Source organism: Mustela nivalis (genome assembly GCF_964662115.1).
Source record: "Mustela nivalis genome assembly, chromosome: 9".
Taxonomy (NCBI): Eukaryota; Metazoa; Chordata; class Mammalia; order Carnivora; family Mustelidae; genus Mustela; species Mustela nivalis.
The window spans coordinates 50,165,393-50,189,108 of NC_139028.1; the positions used below are offsets into that span (position 1 = coordinate 50,165,393).

Here is a 23,716-nt window from a genome sequence, read left to right on the forward strand (position 1 = left end):
CTAAGCCCTTGACTGTGGCCTCAGTGGTGTGTAGAAAGACAGTAGGACCAGCAGTACAAATCAGCTTTGCTGGAGGCCCTGACCAAGGGCTCTTACTTTTTTTTTTCTTATGCTGGAAACATGTTCTCCAGACATACTGTTCTTATTTATTTGGGGAATTATTTTGGAGGAGCTGAGATGAGGGTCTGGCTCCAAGCGTGTGCTCTCAACATTTTATACCTTGCTTTTTGTGAGTGTATGGTAAATACTGTGGTAGGTATTCTTATTGGCTCTTCTCCCAGGACTCACTTGTGGCCCCATGACTGACTAGTGTGTGTCTTGAGGTCAGCCAATCACCCTGTCTCCTCAAGTGCAAAATGAAGAAATAGAATACACACTCTTGTGTTCTTCTGATGATTCAATAAGAATATTGTGATAACATTTATTGAATCTGTATGCTGTGCCCTTGTCTGAGTATTTGTCTAAGTAGTTCACGTGTTCTAAATATGAATGTGTATTAACTTACAATCACCTGTAAAGTAGATTTCTTAATTTCTTGATGACAGATGAGGACACTGAGGCACGGAGAGTGGTTAAAGTAATTCTTCCAAGGTCAAGTTTGGCTTCCTGCCTGTGCTCAAAACACTACATATCAGGCCTTTTCGTAGAATGCATGTGGATTGATTGCTCCTCTTTCAATTAATTTCTTTCTTTCTCTCAGATTTTATTTATTTGACACACACACACACAGAGAGAGAGAGCAGAGAGCACAAGCAGGGGGAGTGGCAGACAGGGACAGAGGGAGAAGCAGACTCCCTGCTGAGCAAGGAGCCTGATGTGGGCCTCGATCCCAGGACCCTGAGACTGTGACCTCAGTCAAAGGCAGACCCTTAACCAACTGAGCCACCAGGCGCCCCATTAATTAATTAACTAATTAATTAATTAAGCTTTTAACTGTAAAATTATTAATTATCTTTGCAGGCAAATAGATGTTTCAAAGCTAACCTAAGATGGGTTCACCAGTGCACACTGTCACTGCAAAACAACACAGCCTGGGAGGCTTACACAACATAAATTAATTTTCTCACTGTTCTGGAGGCTGGAAGTCTGAAATCCGGGAGCCGTCGCAGCCAGGGTTGGGAGGGAGTTCTCCACACCATTTTTTAAAAAAAGATTTTATTTATTTATTTAAGAGAGAGAGAGAGTCCTCTTTCAATTTCTAATCTAAACTAGGTATGCCTTGGCGAAAACACCATCGTTCGTCCCATAGGTATTTTCTAAATACTGATAGATTAATTGATCAAACGGAGTGCTAAGGGCCTCTCCAGTTCTGTGTAGTCACGGATGCGTATCATAGTGTGTCTGTTGACACTTCACCTGAAGAAAACCCTCAGTGACTCTACCTGACCCCTTTAGCATTCAAGACTCCACAGTGGTCCAGTGCAGGATGCCTTTTCCCACCTCACCACATACTGCCGCTGTTTACATGAACCTTGCTAGTGTTAAAGCTCAGTTAAGGATGGGACTTCTTTTATCACCTTTTTCTTGGTATGTCTACTACTTAGTGGGAATCTGAATAATATCAATTGGACGGGCAAATGAATGTCACTCAGCCGTCTTGGGCTGCCGTTGTTTATGTTTTTCGTATATATGCACCTGAAAGCAGGCACTGACAGTCCATGGCTCTGTTGGTTTCCTTTGTCAACAGCCCTATCCCCCATGACCTCATGTCCTAGCCCTGACACCAGTTAGCCTCTACTAGATGTGTTAAACTTCACAAACAACTTTAGCAGCATCGTCTTCTCTTTTACTAAAACATTCCTACGAGGCTGCCACTAATTGGGCTTAGGTTTTTGTTGTCTTCCTCTAATACTGATGAATTTTCATACATTTGTCCACACTCGCATTTCACTCATTAGTAGAGTTTGCCAAGGTGCGCGCTGAGGAAAGAGCACCCTACTTAATTGGCATGCTAATATGAGTGGAGGTTTAAAGGATACTACTGACTAGTTTAACTTAACATTGTATGTGTAGGGGGGCCTTTTAATACTTAAAATGTGTTTTTCCTACCACATGTACGTGTTTTTCTTCTAATATATGAAAGAGCAAGAAACTAAGATTTATTTAGCACCTACTGGGCCTAACACCATGGTAATAACTTTTATTTGTTATTGCACTTGATCTTCAAAACAATCTTGGAGAGGAGTATGGCATGGTAAGAGCCATGCTTTGATGTTAGCAAGATGTAGGTGTGAGTTCTGGCTCTTTGTGATCTTGGGAAGTTCCTTAATGGTGCTGGCAGGCCAGGTCCAGGGACCCAGAGAAGGTCCATCCGGACTAGCCCAGAGTGTCTTTGGCTATGCATAGGATGGGAATCAAATGTGAGCCAACAGGAGATGAGAGCACTGTTTATTGAAGATACAGAGAGGAACAGATACAGACAGAGTATCCAGGAGACTCAGAAAGGAAAGGAGCATGAGTCTTGTCTTTGTTCAGAGTCTGGGGTTTTTTTACTGAGGTTAGTGATCTGGTATACATGCCCTCCGAGGCATCCAGAACTTGGTTAGAACAGAGATAAGGGCCCAGGTGTCATTTTTTGGATCTAGGGTTCCTTCGTGTCAAGATGTCTGGAATACACATGTGATAGCTTTGACTGGTCATCCTCACCTGGTCCTTCCTTAGGTGGGATCTGTTCTAGAGAAATCATTAAACTCCTTGTCCCTTACAAGGACATACACTCTTTGCATCCTGAGGCATGTGTAAAGTAGGGTGGGGTGCAGGTCTTATCAAGAATAGAAGCAGGAAAAGGAGCAGAAAGCAGATTTTTATGGAATCCTTTGGTTTCCCTGTCTCATTAATCTACCTAAACAGTAAGTTTTCTTATCTGTAAACAGATATATTGATATTCTATGTTTGGTATTTGAGGTGAAATTTTATTGTCTCCTTCCCTAACACAAGCAATAGCCAAATGGGAACCCAAGTGTTGGTTTACTAATGGTTGGGCAAGCACCTTAAAACCACTCAAATGTAGGGCTTCTTCGGTGAGATGAGCTGGCCCATGAGGCCAAGGCCTGGAAGGCTGAGTGAGGCTGCCCATTTGCACTTCCTAGAACTGGAAGCAGTAGAGAACCTGGGCCAGGCTTCTAGTTGGTCACATAAAGCAGACCATAAGTTGGTCAAGAGCAGCTGTTGAGTTGGGTCTCTCCCAAAGAGCCAGGCCCTGTCTAGATCAGATTACTGCCTGAGAGCTGATAGTTCAAGTGTGACCCCCCAGGCATGACACCAGGAAGAGGAAGAGTTGCAGGAGGCTTGCCAAGCGTGGGCAATGACTTGAAGGCCCAGTAACCCACCCAGGAGGAAATAGGACAGAAGGAGGCTGATCTCTGTGGACTGGCTTCCATGGAATGAGGCACATATTTGAGCCAAAGGTAGCAAGGCCATCCCCAGGCCTAACCAAACAATAACAAAAGAATCAGTAAGAAAAAACAAACTCTTACCTTACAGGGCTTTAAATGGGATTAAGTAAGATTATGTGTATAAAGTACCCAGCATGTATACATTATACAAGCTCCAATGAGCACTGTCCCCTGTGAGGAGAGGCAGTTTTTCACTAAGTACATATTGTCATCAAGAGTGTTGCGTAGATGAGGAATGGAGGGCTTAGAGACATGAATTCTGGTCTGGTATAAAAACCACCACCAACCAGGATACAACGAACAAGCCAAACAAGCAACTAGAATTTTACCTTGTTTTAGATTTAGAAAAAGCATTTTCTCTAAGGCTCTGTAAATGAGAGAAAATAATCAGTCTATTTCCTGGAACTCCAGAAATTACCTTAAGCTTTTGTAGCAGGTGAACTCAGGACTGGACTTGAAGGATGGGGAACATGCTCATGAATGTTTACATCTAGTGCCATTAGCCATAGATACCAATTGAAAACCATCACTACCTCTTACATTTTCCATGTAGTATGGCTTCATGCAGTGATCTCAACATACATACAGAATTCAGAGATAAGTAGTTACACTTCAGATTGGACAAGGTCTTGTAGTGAAATAATTTTATAAAGTCCTTATCTCTTTATATTGACTATGAGAAAACACTCAGAGAGACGTTCTTTACTGACTTTGACTTTACTGGAGATCAGCAATTTGACTTTACTGGAGATGAAGGTGTTTTTGTTTAGTATGCCAGTAGTGAATATTCTGTATTTAACAGTTTTCTGATTAGCAGGGGGAAAAAAAATTAATCTAGAGTAACTGAATAAACAATATACTTTATTTTTTAAAGGATTATTTATTTATTTATTTATTTATTTGAAAGAAAGCATAAGCAGGAGGGGAAGAGGGAGAGAGAATCTTAAGCAGACTCCATGCTGAGCACAGAGCCCGACATGGGGCTTGATCTCACCATCCTGAGATCATGACTTGAGCCAAGACCAAGAGTTGGATTCTTAATTGATAATGCTATCCCAGCCCTTCAATAAACAATGTATTTTAGATTTAAATGTTTGCTCCATATTTTCCCCAAATTGAAGCTTATTTTATTCTTGAACAGCATATTCAAATTCTGATTTCATATTTTCCTTTAAAGAGTTACATCCATCTGGATTGTCTAGGGAATATAACAGTGATGGCCCTAAATTTCAGTGGCCTAAAACAACAGGGTCGTAACTTTTACTCGTGCTACATACATCCTCATGGAATACTTGGCTTCTCTTGATCCTCATTCATAGACCCAGGCCAAGAGAATTTCCATCTTGGTGCTTCTGTGATTGCAGAAGCAAGGAGAAAAGAGCATGGTGAATTAAGCATTGCTTTTTATTACTTCTATATGAAAGTGAGACACGTCATTTTTCCTCCCAGTTCATTGTCCGCTGAAAGTCACATGTCCATGACTCACTCCAAAGATGTGACGAGCAATGCGCTCCTACCATTTGATCTAAAGGCAGCCAGCCACAAAGTGCCTGTGAAATCACTGCTGACCCCTAGAAGAGGTTTCTTATTATTCTTATTTCCTATCAAGGTCACAAAAGTAGTCTGTGGCAGAGGGCAGTTATGAACCTAAGTCAGCCTGGAGACTTATGTACCTCACGTAAAATTATGCTACTCTGTAAGATTATGTAAAATTAGAAAATCTCCCTCTAACTTAAATTCAACCAACTAAAAGGAAGTGAGCCCACTAAATACGATTTCTCCTGAAGGACAAAACAATTTCGTTTGTTTTTGTGAAGGACTAAAAAGTAAGGCCTTGGAAGGAATGAGAGTGAGGGGATGAGATAGAGGATACATGGATAGGGTATAAAAGAGGTATTTAAAGGAATTGCCAAAAAAATATTACCCTTTGTCACTTATAGATCCCTGCTCTGCCATTATTTTAGAATATTGATAAGAAAAGCTGTTTGTTTTTTTTCCCATCTGTAGGAGAATATCAACATTGATGAAGCCTCCAGGTGCCTGGTGAAACATATACTTGCAAATGAATGTGACCTAATGGAGTCCATCGAGCCTGACATCGTGAAGCCCCATCTCACATCGCCCAAGATTGTCAGCTGCTCCAGCTGTGCCAAATCCTAGTAGGCTTCTTTGCTGGCATCTGATGGAAATAATCCCAGTATCTCATGTCTCAATTCTTACCACTTGAGTAAATGTCAGGATGGGGATACACACGTGGCAAGCCAAAGATCTATGCTGGTACCTTTCCTAAAAGAGAGAAAAATAGCCAGTGTTCTTTTTTATGTTTCTGCCAGCATCAGCACAGTGTTTACAGGCTTGTTAAATATGTAGTCTGTCTTGTATCCAACTGCAATTCTGTAGGGCCAGCATCGGCCCTGTTACTTGTTTCTTGTTTCTTGAAATCAGCCAAGGCCTCAGGTCTTTAAGAGAAAGGGGAGAGGAGCAGACTAGCTGTCAAGTTGAGCACTGGTATTCACTTTGCTCTGGTGCCTTTGTCCAGATTTCAATGCATTCTCTGCTGGGCTGACAGGCCTATTAAGTAGAAACAGTTTTTTTCCCCAGAGATGACCTCCATTTTCAACAGACTGAAGAGTCGTCTCTGATGTAGCCCTTCAGAGTCATGGACATAGGTTTTCTGTGCTTTTGTGGCTTTTATTGTCACTCGCCTTGCCCTAAATGTCGGTTTAACTGAAAACTATATGAACAGACCTGTCTCCATATGTGCCTTTCTGCTAGCTTTCTCTGACTCAAGCTGTGGGACTCTTCTGTTCATGTAATATATATTATATATATTTTCACAAGTGGAAAAGAAAACATTAAAAGATGCTGTTTCCCTATTTCTGAAAAGGCTGTAAGTGTCTTAGTGCTGTGATTTTTTTCTTTGACTCTGTGTCCGTGGCTCTCAAGACCCATTTCTAAAATTTTGCTTCAGAAAGGGGATGAGAAACATACACTTGAAAGAACTTCTCTGGGCACTGTTACACTGAGATGAGTCTGTCTATTGTTCATATCAGCTTCTAGGCCAATCATTGTATCTGTACATTCTTGGTTAAGCAGAGGAATATATTCTCATATTCTCCGATCAAGAAAGGTACCACACTCATTGACATGCAAAGAAACAACTTAAATATGCATGGCACCATTTTGGTTTACACAAGGGCTATGATGCTGATATGCTATGGGTAGCTACTACTTTTTTTTTTTAAGATTTTATTTATTTATTTGACAGAGAGATCACAAGTAGGCAGAGAGGCAGGCAGAGAGAGAGGAGGAAGCAGGCTTCCTGCTGAGCAGAGAGCCCGACTCGGGACTCGATCCCAGGACCCTGAGATCATGACCCGAGCTGAAGGCAGAGGCTTTAACCCACTGAGCCACCCAGGCGCCCTAGCTATTACTTTTTAATGGCATTGAATGGCACCTTTGAGGGCCGTGTGGGTGGCTCAGTGGGATAACTGTCTGACTCTTGGTTTTAGCTCATATCAGTATCTCAGAATCATGAGATGGAGCCCCACATTGGGCTCCGCACTGAGCATGGGGTCTGCTTGGGATTCTCTCTTTCCCTCTGCTTCTCCTCATTCATGTTCTCTCTCTCTTTCCCAAAAAAAGGCAGCACTGACATAATACACTCACAGGAACTTTATCTTTTGTAACAGATGTTTTTGAGTGTTCCGTCTAGATATTATCTTGGCATTCACTGTTTCTATAAGCACCAACCACTCAGATTCTTATTATAAGTATTTGTGACTCATTTGCTGAGGGCATTCTCTGGCCTCTGAAGCACTTGACACATGAGGCAGGTAGGTGAGAAATTCCAGGAGTGAATGTCGCCAGGAGCAGCTCTCAACCAGTGATAGTAGGAATTGGGGGTTGAGTAGCTTAGGTTCCTTGTCCCTCAAGAACAACATTCTGAGTCATGCTTGATGAAGTCTCACAAAGTCCCCAGTGGGGTTACACCCCTGGTTCTCACAGGGGAAACCTTCTATCTGACTCATCTTGCATGGGCTTCCTTTTCTTTTTTCCTCACTTCCTCTACTGGTCCTAACTGGGTTCACTTCCCAAATAAGCTACTCTCATTCAAGTCCTTGTATCAGGGTCTTATGGGAGCCCAAACCTAGCCTAAGTTAGCTGAGACAAAGATGGCCTAAAAAGCAGATTCTCAGCACCAGCTTCTTGAACTGAATCATTCAGTACCTGAGTGGCAACAAGGACTCCATTGCTAGTAAACAATGAGGTGGAGCTAATCCCTAGTAAACAGTAACACCATAACTAGTAAGACTCATCAGGTGGATTGGGATAGAATATTGGAAGGAAAGAAAGTTTATTGCTCTTGTGTTTGAAAGACATGAGATTGTAGAGTCGGTTAACTTCTAGAAACTCTGTAGGAGGAAACCTTATAGTCTTGAGTCAGCCAACAGTCATCTCAGAATTTGGTGTAAAAGCTTTAAGACCTCCAAACAATAATCAAAATGATCTTCATTTCCTTCAGCTACAGGATAGAGAGGATATACTGAAAATCAGGCCCAAGATTTGATTCTAGGAGAAGCAGACTTTTAAAGAAGACTGACTTCACAGAGCTTGCAAGTCCCCTCCACTAAAATCAGAATTCTTGTAGGACAGGAGATAGACACTGAAATATAAAAGGAGATATTTGGGTAGATAGTCTTAGGAGTCTTGACCCGGAAGAGTCTTCTGAAACTGTGGCCCAGAAAAAAAGGTCCTTACGCTTCCCTAGGGGAGAACAGCTACTTGTCACATCAACACTCCAATCTGAGGAGGATGTTTTATAAGGTGATGCTTTCCTTCTCAAGTTCTGCTCCCATCTGCCCTCATTGCTTCTAGACAAATAACTAAGATCAAGTCTCAGTTCGAGCAGAGTAGAAAAGTAGCAAAATTCTGTAATGCGGGATGAGATGGATTATTAATCAAATGAACCACAGAGCCTGGCTAATAAGTAAGTACTTGTCCCTCAAGAACAACATTCTGAGTCATGCTTGATGAAGTCTCACAAAGTCCCCAGTGGGGTTACACCCCTGGCTCTCACAGGGGAAACCTTCTATCTGACTCATCTGAGTAAGTACTGGTAGGAATCTGAAGAATGTTCCCGATTTGGTCTTGAGATGCAATCAGGGAGGACAGAATGTAGCACCAGATGATGGATAATCTATTTCTAGGAGAGCACTCTTTAATGAGTTAATTTTTAACACTCTGGCAAGTGAACTTGGAGCCGATCCCAATGTGCTACTAGAAATAGCTCTTTGAAGCTTGGAAACAATGTTGGACTAAAATGAATGATGTGGAGATGCCAGAACTACCCTGGCAAAGTATTAGAGGAGAATTCCAAGGTCTCAGAGAGGCGGGCATATGATAATGTATTTATTTTGTGATGTCAGAGAAACTATCAGTTTATTATGTTCCTCCGGAAAGCCCAAAGACACCCCCTTCATGAAGACAGTAAGAAGTGTCCCCACCAGAGGGATACCAGCATTGATGAGAAGGTCAGCGGTGGCTCTTCTCTGTAGCAGGTTTGAGACTGTAAGAATGTTCCTGTGTTTCACTGGGAATGACAGCGACATGGCTAAGACTCACCATGTGGTACTCCTCTGACCCGACGCTGATATATTCAGGGCGGGTTCCCAGAGAGCATCCAAGGTCGAAGTGGGAGTGAAGCTTCCTACTCTCACTTTCAATAACCAACGTAAGAAAGTGAGCTTCCTCTCATTACAAGCCCACATTCTGCAGAGGTCTTGATAATCCCACCAAGGGACACGGTCAAGGTTCGGCTGAATCTACAGCTTCAGCTGCTGCCTGATTACTTTTGGCTCCTCGAGCCCACAGGCCTGTTGCAGAAGGTAGTTAGGTTGCTACACAGGCAGGGGTAATTTGTCCTGATTACCAAGAGGATAGAATTGCTGCCAAATAACAGAATGGGGAGGGGTGTGTCTGGAAATCAGGGGACTCCTGGTGGTGCCTCTTGATGCTTCCCTGCTTAGTGAGAACTGACAGGGCAAGTGACCTGATAACATCTTGATGAGGACATGTAACCAGGGCCTCACACTCTCAGGAATAAAACTATCAGTTCTTGCACCACGCAGGGACCCTAGCCTAGGAGCAGATAGGTCAGGGGAATGGAAGTGGTAAAGGAGGAAAAGGCTGGGTACTGAATATTGTCTCAGGATTAACTACAGCAGTGGAGATTTTTTCTTTATTTCTCTGACAGAGATCACAAGTAGGCAGAGAGGCAGGCAGAGAGAGAGGAGGAAGCAGGCTCCCTGCAGAGCAGAGAGCCTGATGTGGGGCTCGATTCCAGGACCCTGAGATCATGACCTGAGCCGAAGGCAGAGGCTTAACCCACTGAGCCACCCAGGTGCCCCATAAGTTCTCTATTTCTGTCTCTCTCTTGGAACTATGACAAATAATTTCCCTAAAAAAAAAAAAAAAAAAAATCAGTGAAAGGGCAGACTGAACTTAACATGCAGTGTAAGTGAATCTGAGATATGCAAGACATAGCAAGGAAATGCCCACATCTCCTCAGCACGCGGCTTCTGATGGTAATCCCCTACAGCTCTGCCTGAGCATTCTCCAGAAGCATGGGCTGTATTTGCCATGCATGCTGGACAGACCCAGTGCCACAGAGTTAGCCTTGCCAGGAGCAGTCTCATCTGAGGCTGACAGAGAGGTAAGTAGTCCTCCCCTCCTCAGGTGGGATAAATCTGAAGCTTACTCTAGGAACTCTCAGAGCCCCTGGAACCCTGCCTTGGGATGGAGGCAAAGTTTCACACAGTGGTGACCTGCTCGTTATCACAACCTTCCTGCTTTCCTTTTCTGCCCTGCTTCTCTACTCCTCTGCCAGTACTTCTAAGGATCATCTCCCAATGAAGAGAGTCTCATTTTTAAAAAGATTTTATTTATTTACTTATTTGAGAGAGAGAGAGTGAGAGCAAGCAGAGGCAGGGAAAAGGACAAGCAGATGCCATGCTGAGCACGGAGTCCAACACCGAGTTCGATCTCACCTCCCTAAGATCATGACCCCAGCTGAAATCAAGAGTTGGTCTCTTAACTGAGTGACCAAGGCACCCCAGGGGATTTGCATTTTTGATTGAGCTTCAACTGCTAATAGTTCTTAAAACATCAGGTCATTCAGGCATTAATTTTCATAACCATGGAGTCTCTAATTCACTGCTTTTCTTTCTTAAACCTCCACTGAAATGTGGTGTCTAAAATATGCATGGTAAGATTAGAACTGCCCTTGGATTGGAAGAATAAATATTGTGAAAATGTCTATGTTACCTAAAGCAATCTACACATTTAATGCAATTCCTATCAAAGTACCATCCATCTTTTTCAAAGAAATGGAACAAATAATTCTAAAATTTATATGGAACCAGAAAAGACCTCGAATAGCTAAAGGGATATTGAAAAAGAAAGCCAACATTGGTGGCATCACAATCCCGGACTTCAAGCTCTATTACAAAGCTGTCATCATCAAGACAGCATGGTACTGGCACAAAAACAGACCCATAGATCAATGGAACAGAATAGAGAGCCCAGAAATAAACCCTCAAATCTATGGTCAACTAATCTTCGACAAAGCAGGAAAGAATGTCCAATGGAAAAAAGACAGCCTCTTCAATAAATGGTGCTGGGAAAATTGGACAGCCACATGCAGAAAAATGAAATTGGACCATTTCCTTACACCACACACAAAAATAGACTCAAAATGGATGAAGGACCTCAATGTGCGAAAGGAATCCATCAAAATCCTTGAGGAAAACACAGGCAGCAACCTCTTCGACCTCAGCCACAGCAACATCTTCCTAGGAACATCGCCAACGGCAAGGGAAGCAAGGGCAAAAATGAACTATTGGGATTTCATCAAGATCAAAAGCTTTTGCACAGCAAAGGAAACAGTTAACAAAATCAAAAGACAACTGACAGAATGGGAGAAGATATTTGCAAACGACATATCAGATAAAGGACTAGTGTCCAGAATCTATAAAGAACTTAGCAAACTCAACACCCAAAGAACAAATAATCCAATCAAGAAATGGGCAGAGGACATGAACAGACATTTCTGCAAAGAAGACATCCAGATGGCCAACAGACACATGAAAAAGTGCTCCATATCACTCGGCATCAGGGAAATACAAATCAAAACCACAATGAGATATCACCTCACACCAGTCAGAATGGCTAAAATCAACAAGTCAGGAAATGACAGATGCTGGCGAGGATGCGGAGAAAGGGGAACCCTCCTACACTGTTGGTGGGAATGCAAGCTGGTGCAACCTCTCTGGAAAACAGCATGGAGGTTCCTCAAAATGTTGAAAATAGAACTGCCCTATGACCCAGCAATTGCACTATACAAACGTAGTGATCCAAAGGGGCACGTGTACTCGAATGTTTATAGCAGCAATGTCCACAATAGCCAAACTATGGAAAGAACCTAGATGTCCATCAACAGATGAATGGATCAAGAAGATGTGGTATATATACACAATGGAATACTATGCAGCCATCAAAAGAAATGGAATCTTGCCATTTGCGACAACATGGATGGAACTAGAGCGTATCATGCTTAGCGAAATAAGTCAAGCGGAGAAAGACAACTATCATGTGATCTCCCTGATATGAGGAAGTGGTGATGCAACATGGGGGCTTAAGTGGGTACGAGAAGAATAAATGAAAGAAGGTGGGATTGGGAGGGAGACAAACCATAAGTGACTCTTAATCTCACAAAACAAACTGAGGGTTGCTGGGGGGAGGGGGTTTGGGAGAAGGGGGTGGTATTATGGACATTGGGGAGGGTATGTGTTTTGGTGAGTGCTGTGAAGTGTGTAAACCTGGTGATTCACAGACCTGTACCCCTGGGGATAAAAATATATGTTTATAAAAAATAAAAAATTATATTAAAAAAAAAAAAAGATTAGAACTGCCCTAATCCACCACAGAAAATTGTTATTTACACAGTCTTCAAAATGAGTATCTATTGATTTATTGACTCCCTTACTCCCTCAACAAATATTTATTGAACAATGACTATACTCCCAGCATTCAGCTAGACACTTCTCTGGATATACAAATAACCAAGTTGTGGTCTCAGATCTTTTCTTTTTATTTTTTCAGCAAGAGGATCCTATAACCTTTAAAATAGCGAAGGCTTCACAATTTTGCATGTCATGCCTCCACAGGTGCCATGCTAATCTTCTGTGTATCATTTAAATTTCAGTATATGTGCCGCTGAGGTGAGCACCATGGTCTCAGATCTTCAGGTAGGAATTCAAATATGTAAACAGTTTACCATGTATCAAGAGAGAAGTCAAATGTCCAAACCAAGATATCTCTTTCAAAAAATCGGCTGGTTTTTTTAAAAATATTTTATTTATTTATTTGAGAGAGAGACAGTGAGAGAGAGACAGTGAGAGAGCATGAGTGAGGAGAAGGTCAGAGGGAGAAGCAGACTCCCCATGGAGCTGGGAGCCCGATGCGGGACTCGATCCCGGGACTCCAAGACCATGACCCGAGCCGAAGGCAGCCGTCCAACCAACTGAGCCACCCAGGCGTCCCAATCGGCTGTTTTTAAATGTAGAGACTGCAGCTCCAATTGTGTTTGAGGAAATAGACTATATGCATCTACTCTTCTCTTCCTGAAACACCAGTTCTAGCCACACTAGACTATTTTGTTCAGCTAACACTTCCTTCTGTTGACAATATTCTTTGCCTATTCCGGCCTGGAAATCCTACCCTTTCTTCATGGATTGGCCCAATGGCACAGCCCTGCAGCCTTGTAGGTCTCTCTAAGTAACTCAAATCTCTTTCCACATTTGCTTAGCTCTTGTCACATGCTGTATGATAGTGATACAGTCACTGTTATTTATAGAATACACACCATGGGTAGTCACTGATATGTAAGCTTTCCTTTATTATGTCATTTAATCCCCACAACACTACAAAGAATTATGCATTGCCTCATTTTACAAATGTAGAAATTGAAGGACAGAGATACTGAGCAACTTGCCAAAACTCACACAGCTGCAGACTGGCAAGGCAAAGATTCCACCCCTGAGAGCCTAATCACAATGTCCCTGCTCTGAACTGTGACACAAAACCCTCTCCTCTTAGATTTCTGGAGGGGGCACTGTTGGAGCACAGAGCACAATAGTCAGCTCGGGAAATGCCAATAGACCTTACCATACGCTGCACACTGCCAATCACTTCTCTTCCCTACTGGGAGAGGTGGTGTCCTCTTGTGGTGATACATGAAGAAGAACACTTTAGCATAGCTCTGAAACCATAGCAAGTAATTGATACGTGTAATATTGTTCTTTCTGCTTAGCTATTTATTAAATCCAAGTAGTGGAAATAAAACGGTCAGATAAAAATGGCAGATATTTTTGGAGGTACCAAAATTAGAACAACAAATCTATAGAGATAGAAAGGAGATTCGTGGTTGCTCAGGCTTGGAGGGGATTAGGTGTGACTGCTAAAGGGTATAGGTTTTCTCTTTGGGGTGATGGAAGTGATTGAAAATTGATTATGGTGATGCTCGCACAACATTGTGAATTCATGAAAATCCATTGAATGCTATTCTTTAAATGGGTGAAATGTATGATATTCAAATAAATAATAAAGTTGTGATAAAAAAATAGGGCCATAGGAGAAATCGGTATGGGGTTATCATTTCCCCCAGTGCATTATCTTGCCCCCATATGGAGACTGATTTTGCTGTTAGTCCCCGGGAAGGAATCTCACAAGGTGTCCTTTACCACTGCTGGCATCTGTCCTGGTAGTCATCACTTCTGAATTCATGACTTGCTTTCAGATGTTGGAAGGAGTATTATACCTGGATTTGGATTCAGCTGCATCTGAGCTATTTGGGTCTGATAATATCCTTTGTTTTCTGGGCACTCCAGGCACAGAGAATTCTCCAACATTAGAAAGGAGCATAAGGAATCCCAGCAGAAATGTCAGAGGTGCTGATGGACTAAGCGGGGGGGCAAAGTATGTCTGAGAAGTTTATACACACCATCCCACTTGATGAGTCTGAAAATTTCATTTCAACAAACCAACTTATTTTGTTCAATTGTATTGATTTTCAGAATATTAATCCCCAGGTGCAGGCCCTAGAATATTTTTAAGTGCAATGTACTCCTTGAAACTGTAATTAATGGTAGGCACAAGACTCTGGAATTCCAACTGCCAATTGGCCCAGATGATGCTTTTTATTAGAACAAAATGTTCTTACAGAAGGGCTTAAAGAAAGCTTATGAAAGTGTTTTCTTTTTTTAATGTGAAATATCAAAGCATTCTATTGCTTGTAATACAATACACTGTCTTCTGTTTTCTTCTTGGACTGCACTGTTAAGAAGTTACTTTATGCCAAGTGTATAACATCAGTCAATTTGCATTCCCTGTGACTGCTCTGAACAAGTTGCTGCATTTGGTACGTTTAAGTGGATCCCATGTGAAGGTCTCTACTAAAATGCATAGTGCTTACTATATGTTAGTATCTTTCCTTTCTCTATGATGATTGTTGTCATGGAAACATGAGAACTAAAAGTCATGGGTCCCTGCTTTTTAAGTTTTGCTATTTCCTCAGGGAGATGGGTAAGAGTTAACAAGACAGGCAAAAGATACAGTTACGGATCAAAAAAAAAAGAAAGAAAGAAAGAAAGAAAGAAAAGAAAAGAAAAGAGGTCATTTTCTGTCTCTACTAAATGATATTCTTCATTTTTATCTTATTATTATAATAAATGTTAATATTTATTGCTCAAGTCTTATATCTTTCCCAAACAAAATGCCATTTCATCATCATGATCTCCCTATGGGGCGGCAGGTGATTTCACGATTTATGGGTCAGAAAACAGGATGATAGAGAACAATGGTCACATATATTATATGATTCTAGATGGAACTTTTAGTCAGTGTATCTGCCCTTTTGGCCACAGAAGGCTAATCAGAGTACCTCATTCTTCCTGGCTAAAGTAACAGATCTACGGTTGCGCTGGTGATTCCACTAAACCAGTCGAAGCTCTCTTGTGCCTTCCCCTCCAGAGCTTTAAGATAGGGGGCCATGGCAAATAGTCACAATTTGCTCACACCACAGAATGTGACAGTTTGGTAAGCACATGCCAATATGGATGAAAAGTTAAGAAGGAGAGAAAGGAGAGCAGGAGCAAATGAAAACCTGATCGGAATCCCTTAGCCCAGCTGTGTCTGAAACCTGACTTAACCTTTAAGGTGTGGGATGCAATAAATTCCTCTTTGGTTTCTTTTTTTCCTCTGTTCAGGGCAGACTGAGTTGATTTTCTGCCACTTGTAACTCAGACACCCCAACTAATATGCCCACATGGTCATGAAAAGTGGAGCTAGTGGTGTTGAGCATCTTTTATGTGTCTGTTGGCCATCTGTTTGCCTCCTTTAGAAAAATGTCCCTTCAGGTTCTTTGTCATTTTAAAATTTGGATTATTTGTGTGGTTTTGTGTGTTCAGTTATATAAGTTCTTTATATGCTTTGGATATTAACCCTTTATTGGATATATCATTTGCAAGTATAGTTTCCCATTCAGTAGGCTGCCTTTTTGTTTTGTTGATGGCTACCTTCATTGTGCAAAAGCTTTTTGTTTTGATATAGTCCCAATAGTTTAATTTTTCTCTTATTTCCCAGAGGAAACAAATTTAGAAAAATGTTTCTATGGCTGAAGACAAAGAAATTACTACCTATATTTCCTTCTAGGAATTGTATGGTTTCAGGTCTCGCATTTAGGTCTTTAATCTATTTTGAGTTTATTTTTGTGTATGGTGTAAGAAAGTGGTCCAGTTTCTTTCTTTTGTCCAGTTTTCCCAATATCATTTGTTGAAGAGACTTTTTTCCATTGTATATTTTTTCTTCCTTTGTTGTAGATTCATTGACCATGTATTTATGGATTTATTTATGGACTCTTTATTCTGTTCCATTGATCTCTGTGTCTATTTTTGTAGCAATATTATATTGTTTTGATTACTATAGCTTTGTAGTATATCTTGAAAGCTGGGATTGTGGTACCTCCAGCTTTGTTTTTCTTTCTTAAGATGGGTGACTCAGTGGGTTGGGCTGCTGCCTTGGGCTCGGGTTGTGGTCTCAGGTCCTGGGATCAGGTCCTGTGTCAGGCTCTCTGCTCAGCAGGGAGCCTGCTTCCCTCCCTCTCTCTCTGCCTGCTACTCTGCCTACTTGTGATCACTCTCTGTCAGGTAAATAAATAAAATCTTAAAAAAAAAAAAAGATTGGTTTGGCTATTCATCACTAATTATCAGGGAAATGTGAATTAAAACCACAACAAGATGTCACTTTACACCTCTCAGAGTGGATAAATTCAAAAACACAAGAAACAAGTGTTGCCAAGGTCGTACAGAACAAGGTATTCTTGAGCACTATTGGTAGGAATGCAAACTGGCACAGCACTGTGGAGAACAATGTGGAGTTTCCTCAAAAAATTAAAAAAAGAATTATCACTTGATTCTAGTAACTTCACTACTGGATATTTACCCAAAGAAAATGAAAACACTAATATAAAAAGATACGTGCACCTCTATGTTTATTGCAGCATTACTTATAATAGATGAATTGTGGAAGCAACTCAACTGTCCATCAATAGATATATGGGTGAAGAAGATGCAATATATGTATATATATATATATATATATATATATATATATGTACACACACACACACACACACACACACAAACACAATGGAATATATTCAGCCACAAAAAGAATGAAATCTTGCCATTTGCAATGACAGGGATGGAATTAGAGAGTATAATTCTAAGTGAAATAGGTCAGTCAGAGAAAGATAGATACCATATGATCTCACTGGTATGTGGATTTAATGAACAAAATGAATGAACAAGGAGAGGAAGAAAGGAGACAACAAATAAATAAACCAGACTCTTAAACCCGGAGAACAAAGTAGTGGTTACCAGAGTGGAGGTGGGTGGGGGATGGGTAAAATAGAGGACATTAAGAGTTCACTTATCATGATGAGTACTGAGAAATGTACAGAATTGTTAAATCATACTGTGTACCTAAAACTAATATAACACTGTAAGTTAATTATATTTGAATAAGAAAAGGGGAGTTAAGACTTGTACCCAATGTGTTTGTGGACCAGTCCATGTTCTTGACCATAATGCTTATTTACAACAACAGCTAGCACTTAAATGGAAGACTTTCATAGGCATTGGAAGCTTTACTTCAAATATTCTTCTAGTAGGGAAATATGTAAAGACATAGTTGAGGGAAGAACAGGTGCTTTATGCTAAAAATAACTAAACAGTCAGTATCCCCAAAATAAATAGATAAATAGTGACAAGTGGTTTACAGAATAAAAATAAAGCACATAAATACTTTTGGGAACTAGATGACATTGTGAAATTACTGTAGAGGAAGTTCTAATAGACGCATCATACCACATGTTGTATTTAAATTAACATTTAAAAATTAATTTAAAAAATGCTTTAACCAGATGGTGTTTGCCTGTGAAAATCAGGACGTAGTTATTCTTAAAAGTCCATGAAGTATGATTTGGGAATCTCTTTTTCAGAGAGAGAGAGAGAATATTGAGTGGGATCAAAGAAGGATGGGAAATAAAAAACTTGTGAAAACGTTAATGTGGGGTCATAGAATCTCCCAAAAGTAGCTCTTATAAGAAAGAATTTGACAAACTCCTTAAATACTGATTAATTTTTTAAAAATATTTTATTTATTTATTTGACAGAGATCACAAGTAGGCAGAGAGGCAGGCAGCGGGGGTGGGAAGCGGGGTTGAGGGTCTATCCCAGGACCCTGGGATCATGACCTGAGCCGAGGCTTTAACCCACTGAGCCACCCAGGCGCCTCAATACTGATTAATTTTAAGGGAAGTGATATTCAACTATAATTTTTGGCAAAAGAAATGAAGTGAGAGAACAAAACTTAAGCTACATTTAGAAATGCTTTATTTAGACATAAGTACACAAAGATCTACAGTGAGACTGTGGGGGACCACAGTCACTTGAAAATAAGAGAAGGAAATAATGCTCAATCACAGGTACTGAAAAATCCTCATAGTGAATTATTATTTGAAATACCATTTATCTGGTACCTACTTTGTGCCAAGGATGTGCATACACTACTTAATCTCCATAGCAACAGAGATATTTAGAGACTCCAAATCAGAGAGATATTTAGAGACTCTCCAAAGATCACACAGCTAGCAAGTGACAAAGCCAGTCCTCAAACTCAAGACTAGCTTACTCAAAAGACTTTATTTTCAATATGCCTCCTTGGGATCATATTTTATGTGACAACGTTTAGCTGGCACCAATTCTTAAGAAGTAAATTTCATGTATGTAATCAGTTAAGTTTCAGTAGGGAAACAGACATTATACAGTGAGTAGGGAACATTTAACATAAGGAATTGTTAACTAGTAAAAGCAAATTAATTATGAAGAGAATTAGAAGGAATTCTACAGGAATAGCAGGTGTAGGGAAAAACCACCACTTCTGTGGCTGAAGGAGAGCATCCAAAGAAGGAAAATGCTTGGCAGAGCCTGTCCACTTCCCACCTCTTGCCCGAGGCTGACATCCAGATTTCATTATTGAAGGTATTGCTGAGGCCCATTGGATGGTGGAAGAGTTCACTTGGGTGCCTCCTACCTTGGCTGATGAGCAGAGAACCACTTTCTGGGAAGTTGCTTGATGGTGTGCTGCTGAAACTCATTGGATGGTGTGCACTGGTAGATCTTTGTCATTGTCAGGGCCTCTGGCAAGAAACCTGTCTGCTGGTAGGAGGGTGACCTCTGGCAGCATCGGTTCTAGGAAAACAGTCCCCTCCTTCCTACAGTATTCCTCTAGCACCCTGCACTGGCAAAGCCATTACACTGTGCCTGCTGGCAAAGGAGAAATGTTTGTAGTGTCCAGCTGTAGAATCAAAATGCCAGGAAAAGAGCATGGATTTGGAACACAGCGGCAATAAGCTGATAACTGGCCAAGTGTGTTAATTAGGAGACGTCATGATAACTGTGGAAACAAATAACTACAAACCATTAATGACAACTTAATGAAGGATCACTTCTATTTAAATGAAGTTGTGATCTGGTCCCTGGGTGACTCTACAATCCTCCCCTCTACAAGCAGAAATTCAACTATTTTGGCTTCTTCCCTTATGTCACTCCACCACTTTGGAGTCCCCTGTATCTGGATGTGCAGTAGGGGAGGGAGAGAACATAAAAGACTGAAAGCATTCTCTAAAGCCCACTCTACAACATTTGTCCACAATGAACTGACCAGAGCTTAGAACCTTCCACCGAGTTGTAAGAGTGCCTGGGAAATGTACTGTCAGAAAATGAAATGGATGGTGAATGGGTAGACTTGTCTCTGCCACACTAGATTTCAAACGCTTGGCCTGGCTCTTGTTACTGTTGAAGTGAGTTGTTGTACCTCTGAGTCTTAAATAACCCATCTTTAATAGAAAATTATAAATTTACCTTGAAGTAATGCTGTGGAATTAAAGCACAAACACAGGACCAATACATAGACATTGAGTAAATATGAGATTCCTTAAATCAAAAATTTTCAAGAGTGAAAGAGGGAATGGGCTATATATTAAAATCTCAAAGCAGTGGTGACAAGAGGAAAAATATTCAATCTTACAGTTTTATATTTAGAAAATGAAAATACCTAATATTTTTGTGATACAAATCTTGGATGATTTAAAAATGTTCTGTGGATGGGATATGTAGAAGTTAATTTCATGGGCTGGATTTGCAACAGAGGGCCATGGCTGATGGGAGTAACATATAGAAGGCGGAAAGGTGCTAGGTGAAATGTCATGTCAGAACCGGTGTGTGTCTGAGAGTAAAAGAGGATGGGAAGAGAAGAGAGTGATGATTTGGCACTTACTAAAGGGGCTTGGTTGGGGCATCTGGGTAGCTCAGATGGTTAAGCCTCTGACTCTTGACCTCAGCACAGGTCTTGATCTCCGGGTCAAGAGTTCAAGCCCCACGTTGGGCTCCATGCTGGGCATGTAGCCTACTTAAGGGAAAGAGGGGAGGGAAGCATGGGTTAAGGGAAGTTGAGAACCACTACCAAATAAATGCTTGTTAAGCATCTACAGTAGTCCCTGCCTCATCCGCAGTTTCAGTTACTCCCAAGGCACCCTGGTCTGGAAATAGATGACCTTCCTTCAGGAGCCTAACCCTGGTGCTTCACATATGCCTGTGTCACGCGCTTCACTTCATGTCATTTCAAGGGCTTGATATCATCTCCCGTCCTCGCAGGGAGGGTGAGTCAGTAAAATAAGAAACTTTGAGAGAGTGAAACTGCATCCAGATAACTTTATTACAGTATGCTCTTATAATGGTTTTATTTTATTATTAGTTACTGTTGCTCATCTCTTACTGTGCCCAATTTGTAAGTTAAACTTTGTCATAGAGAAGTATGTATAGAAAAAAACAGTAGATGTGGGTTTCTCATTTGAGGCATCCACTGTGGGTTTTGAAACCTGTTCTGCCAGATAAGGGAGAACTACTGTAATCTATTTGAAGCATTTAGAAGAGTCTCTAGAATCTTGAACTTGAGTAAATGCTGTTATTATTCTGATCAGATATTCTGATATCTGAACTATAACTCAGATTATCACAAGGCAAAACAAGTATCACATAGACCTATGTACCATGGGTTTTACTGAAGCAACCATACATTTAGATTTAGAGAGATTAGATCCAACACTCTTGTCCTAAGAGAATGTCAATCACTACAAGTGTTGTGGCATTTTTTAACATACGCTCTCATTCGTTGAGCTCACTCTGTGTATGTGTAGGTATGCACATGTGAAACTTCTCCTGTTTTAATTCGACTACACTCATACTCTAGATTAGTTTACTCTCCTCAGGAGATTCTAATTGATAGCAATGGAATGTCAATATAATTTAAGCAGAATTCACACCTGTGCCCATTTTAAGTTCTCTTTCTCCCTCCCTCCTTTTGATTTCGGAATGCCACACAGAGACTGAGAGACTCAAGAAGAGGTAATGAATTTTGTGAAAATTGAAAAACATAAGAATAGGACGAGGAAAGGGATTTCCTTGAGCTCTAGAGCATAAAAATCACTGAATATTTAATAACAAACCAGGCTCGATTTTAATCCCAGAGTCTATATTTCATAATTTCATTGCATTAAAAATATATTACATATAATCACTTTGCATAAGAGTAAATTGCATAGACAAATTTCTTATTCTGTGGAGATTGTGTTTGATATTTTTATATCAGTTATAATTCTATTTGTGTTTTACTAATTACTAAAACAAATAGAAATTGTTGAAGAGTTTTATTTGAAATAAAACAAACACATAGAAAAGCATTTCCAAAAAGACAGCCTCTTCAATAAATGGTGTTGGGAAAATTGGACAACCACACGTAGAAGAATGAAGCTGGACCATTTCCTTACACCACACATGAAAATAGACTCCAAATGGATGAAGGACCTCCATGTGAGAAAGGAATCCATAAAATCCTTGAGGAGAACACAGGCAGCAACCTCTTCGACCTCAACCACAGCAACTTCTTCCTAAGACCATAGCCAAAGGCAAGGGAAGAAAGGGCAAAAATGAATGCTTGGGACTTCATCAAGATCAAAGGCTTTTGCACAGCAAAGAAAACAGTCAACAAAACAAAAGACAACTGACATAATGGGAGAAGATATTTGCAAATGATATATCAGATAAAGGGCCAGTGTCCAAAATCTATAAAGAGCTTATCAAACTAAACACCCAAAGAACAAATAATCCAATCAAGAAATGGGCAGAGGACATAAACAGACATTTCTGTAAAGAAGACATCCAGATGGCCAACAGACACATGAAAAAATGCTCCACATCACTCGGCATCAGGGAAATACAAATCAAAACCACAATGAGATACCACATCACACCAGTCAGAATGACTAAAATTAACAAGTCAGGAAATGACAGGTGCTGGTGAGGATGCAGAGAAAGGGGATCCCTCCTACACTGTTGGTGGGAATGCAGGCTGGTGCAACCACTCTGAAAAACAGCATGGATGTTCCTCAAAAAATTGAAAATAAAGCTATCCTATGACCCAGCAATAGCACTACTGGGTATTTACCCTAAAGATACAAACATAGTGATCCGAAGGGGCACATGTACCAGAAAGTTTATAGCAGCAATGTCCACAATAGCCAAACTATGGAAAGAACCTTGATGTCCATCAACAGATGAATGGATAAAGAAGAGGTGGTGTATATATATATATAATGGAATACTATGCAGCCATCAAGAGAAATGAAATCTTGCTATTTGCAATGAGGTGGATGGAACTAGAGGGTATTATGCTTAGTGAAATAAGTCAATCAGCGAAAGACAATTATCATATGATCTCCCTGATATGAGGAAGTAGAGATGCAACATGGGGGGCTTGAGGGATAGGAAAAGAATAAATGAAACAAGATGGGATTGGGAGAGAGACAAACCATAAGTGACTCTTAATCTTACAAAACAAACTGAAGGTTGCTGGGGGGAGGGGGGTCAGGAGAGGGGGGTTATGGACATTGGGGAGGGTATGTGCTATGGTGAGTGCTGTCAAGTATGTAAACCTGGCAATTCACAGACCTGTACCCATGGGGATAAAAATACATTATATGTTTATAAAAAAATTTAAAAATTAAAAAAAAAGCAGGAAAAAAAAAGCATTTCCATTTTCATTGGTCCATCATATGCTTAATTCAGAATAAAAAGGATTTAGGATAGAATTAGCTTACCTAAAAATAATTTTTTAGAAGTTTTTATTTAAATTCCAGTTAGTTAATATAGTGTTATATTAGTTTCAGGTGTACAATATAGTGATTCAACACTTTCATACATCAGCCAGTGTTCATCACAAGTGTACTCCTTAATCTGCATCACTTATTTCACCCATCCCCTTACCCAACTTCCCTCTGGAAACCGACAATTTGTTTTCTATAGTTAAGAGTCTGTTTCTTGGCTTGTCTCTCTCTTTTTCCTTTGTTCCTTTGTTTTGTTTCTTAAATTCCACATACAAGTGAAATCATATGGTAGTTGTCTTTCTCTGCCTGACTTCTTTTGCTTAGCATAATCTAGCTCCATCCCTGTTGTTGCAAATGGCAAGATTCCATTCTTTTTATGGCTGCTAATATTCTATTGTATACATACACCACGCCTTCTTTATTTATTCATCAATCAGTGGACATTTGGGCTTTTTCCATAAATGGTGATTGTAGGTAT

General features: G+C 40.5%; 1 protein-coding gene across 1 annotated transcript in view; it reads left to right on the plus strand.

Annotated features, from left to right (window-relative positions):
- Positions 1-6,281, plus strand: part of RAB38 (RAB38, member RAS oncogene family) — a 57,904-nt gene extending 51,623 nt beyond the window's left edge. The window contains exon 3 of the mRNA XM_082684400.1: positions 5,403-6,281. Within this exon, the coding sequence (XP_082540526.1) occupies positions 5,403-5,555 (153 nt within the window). The 3' untranslated portion in view covers positions 5,556-6,281. The remainder of the gene's footprint in view (positions 1-5,402) is intronic.
- Positions 6,282-23,716: the final 17,435 nt, after the last annotated feature.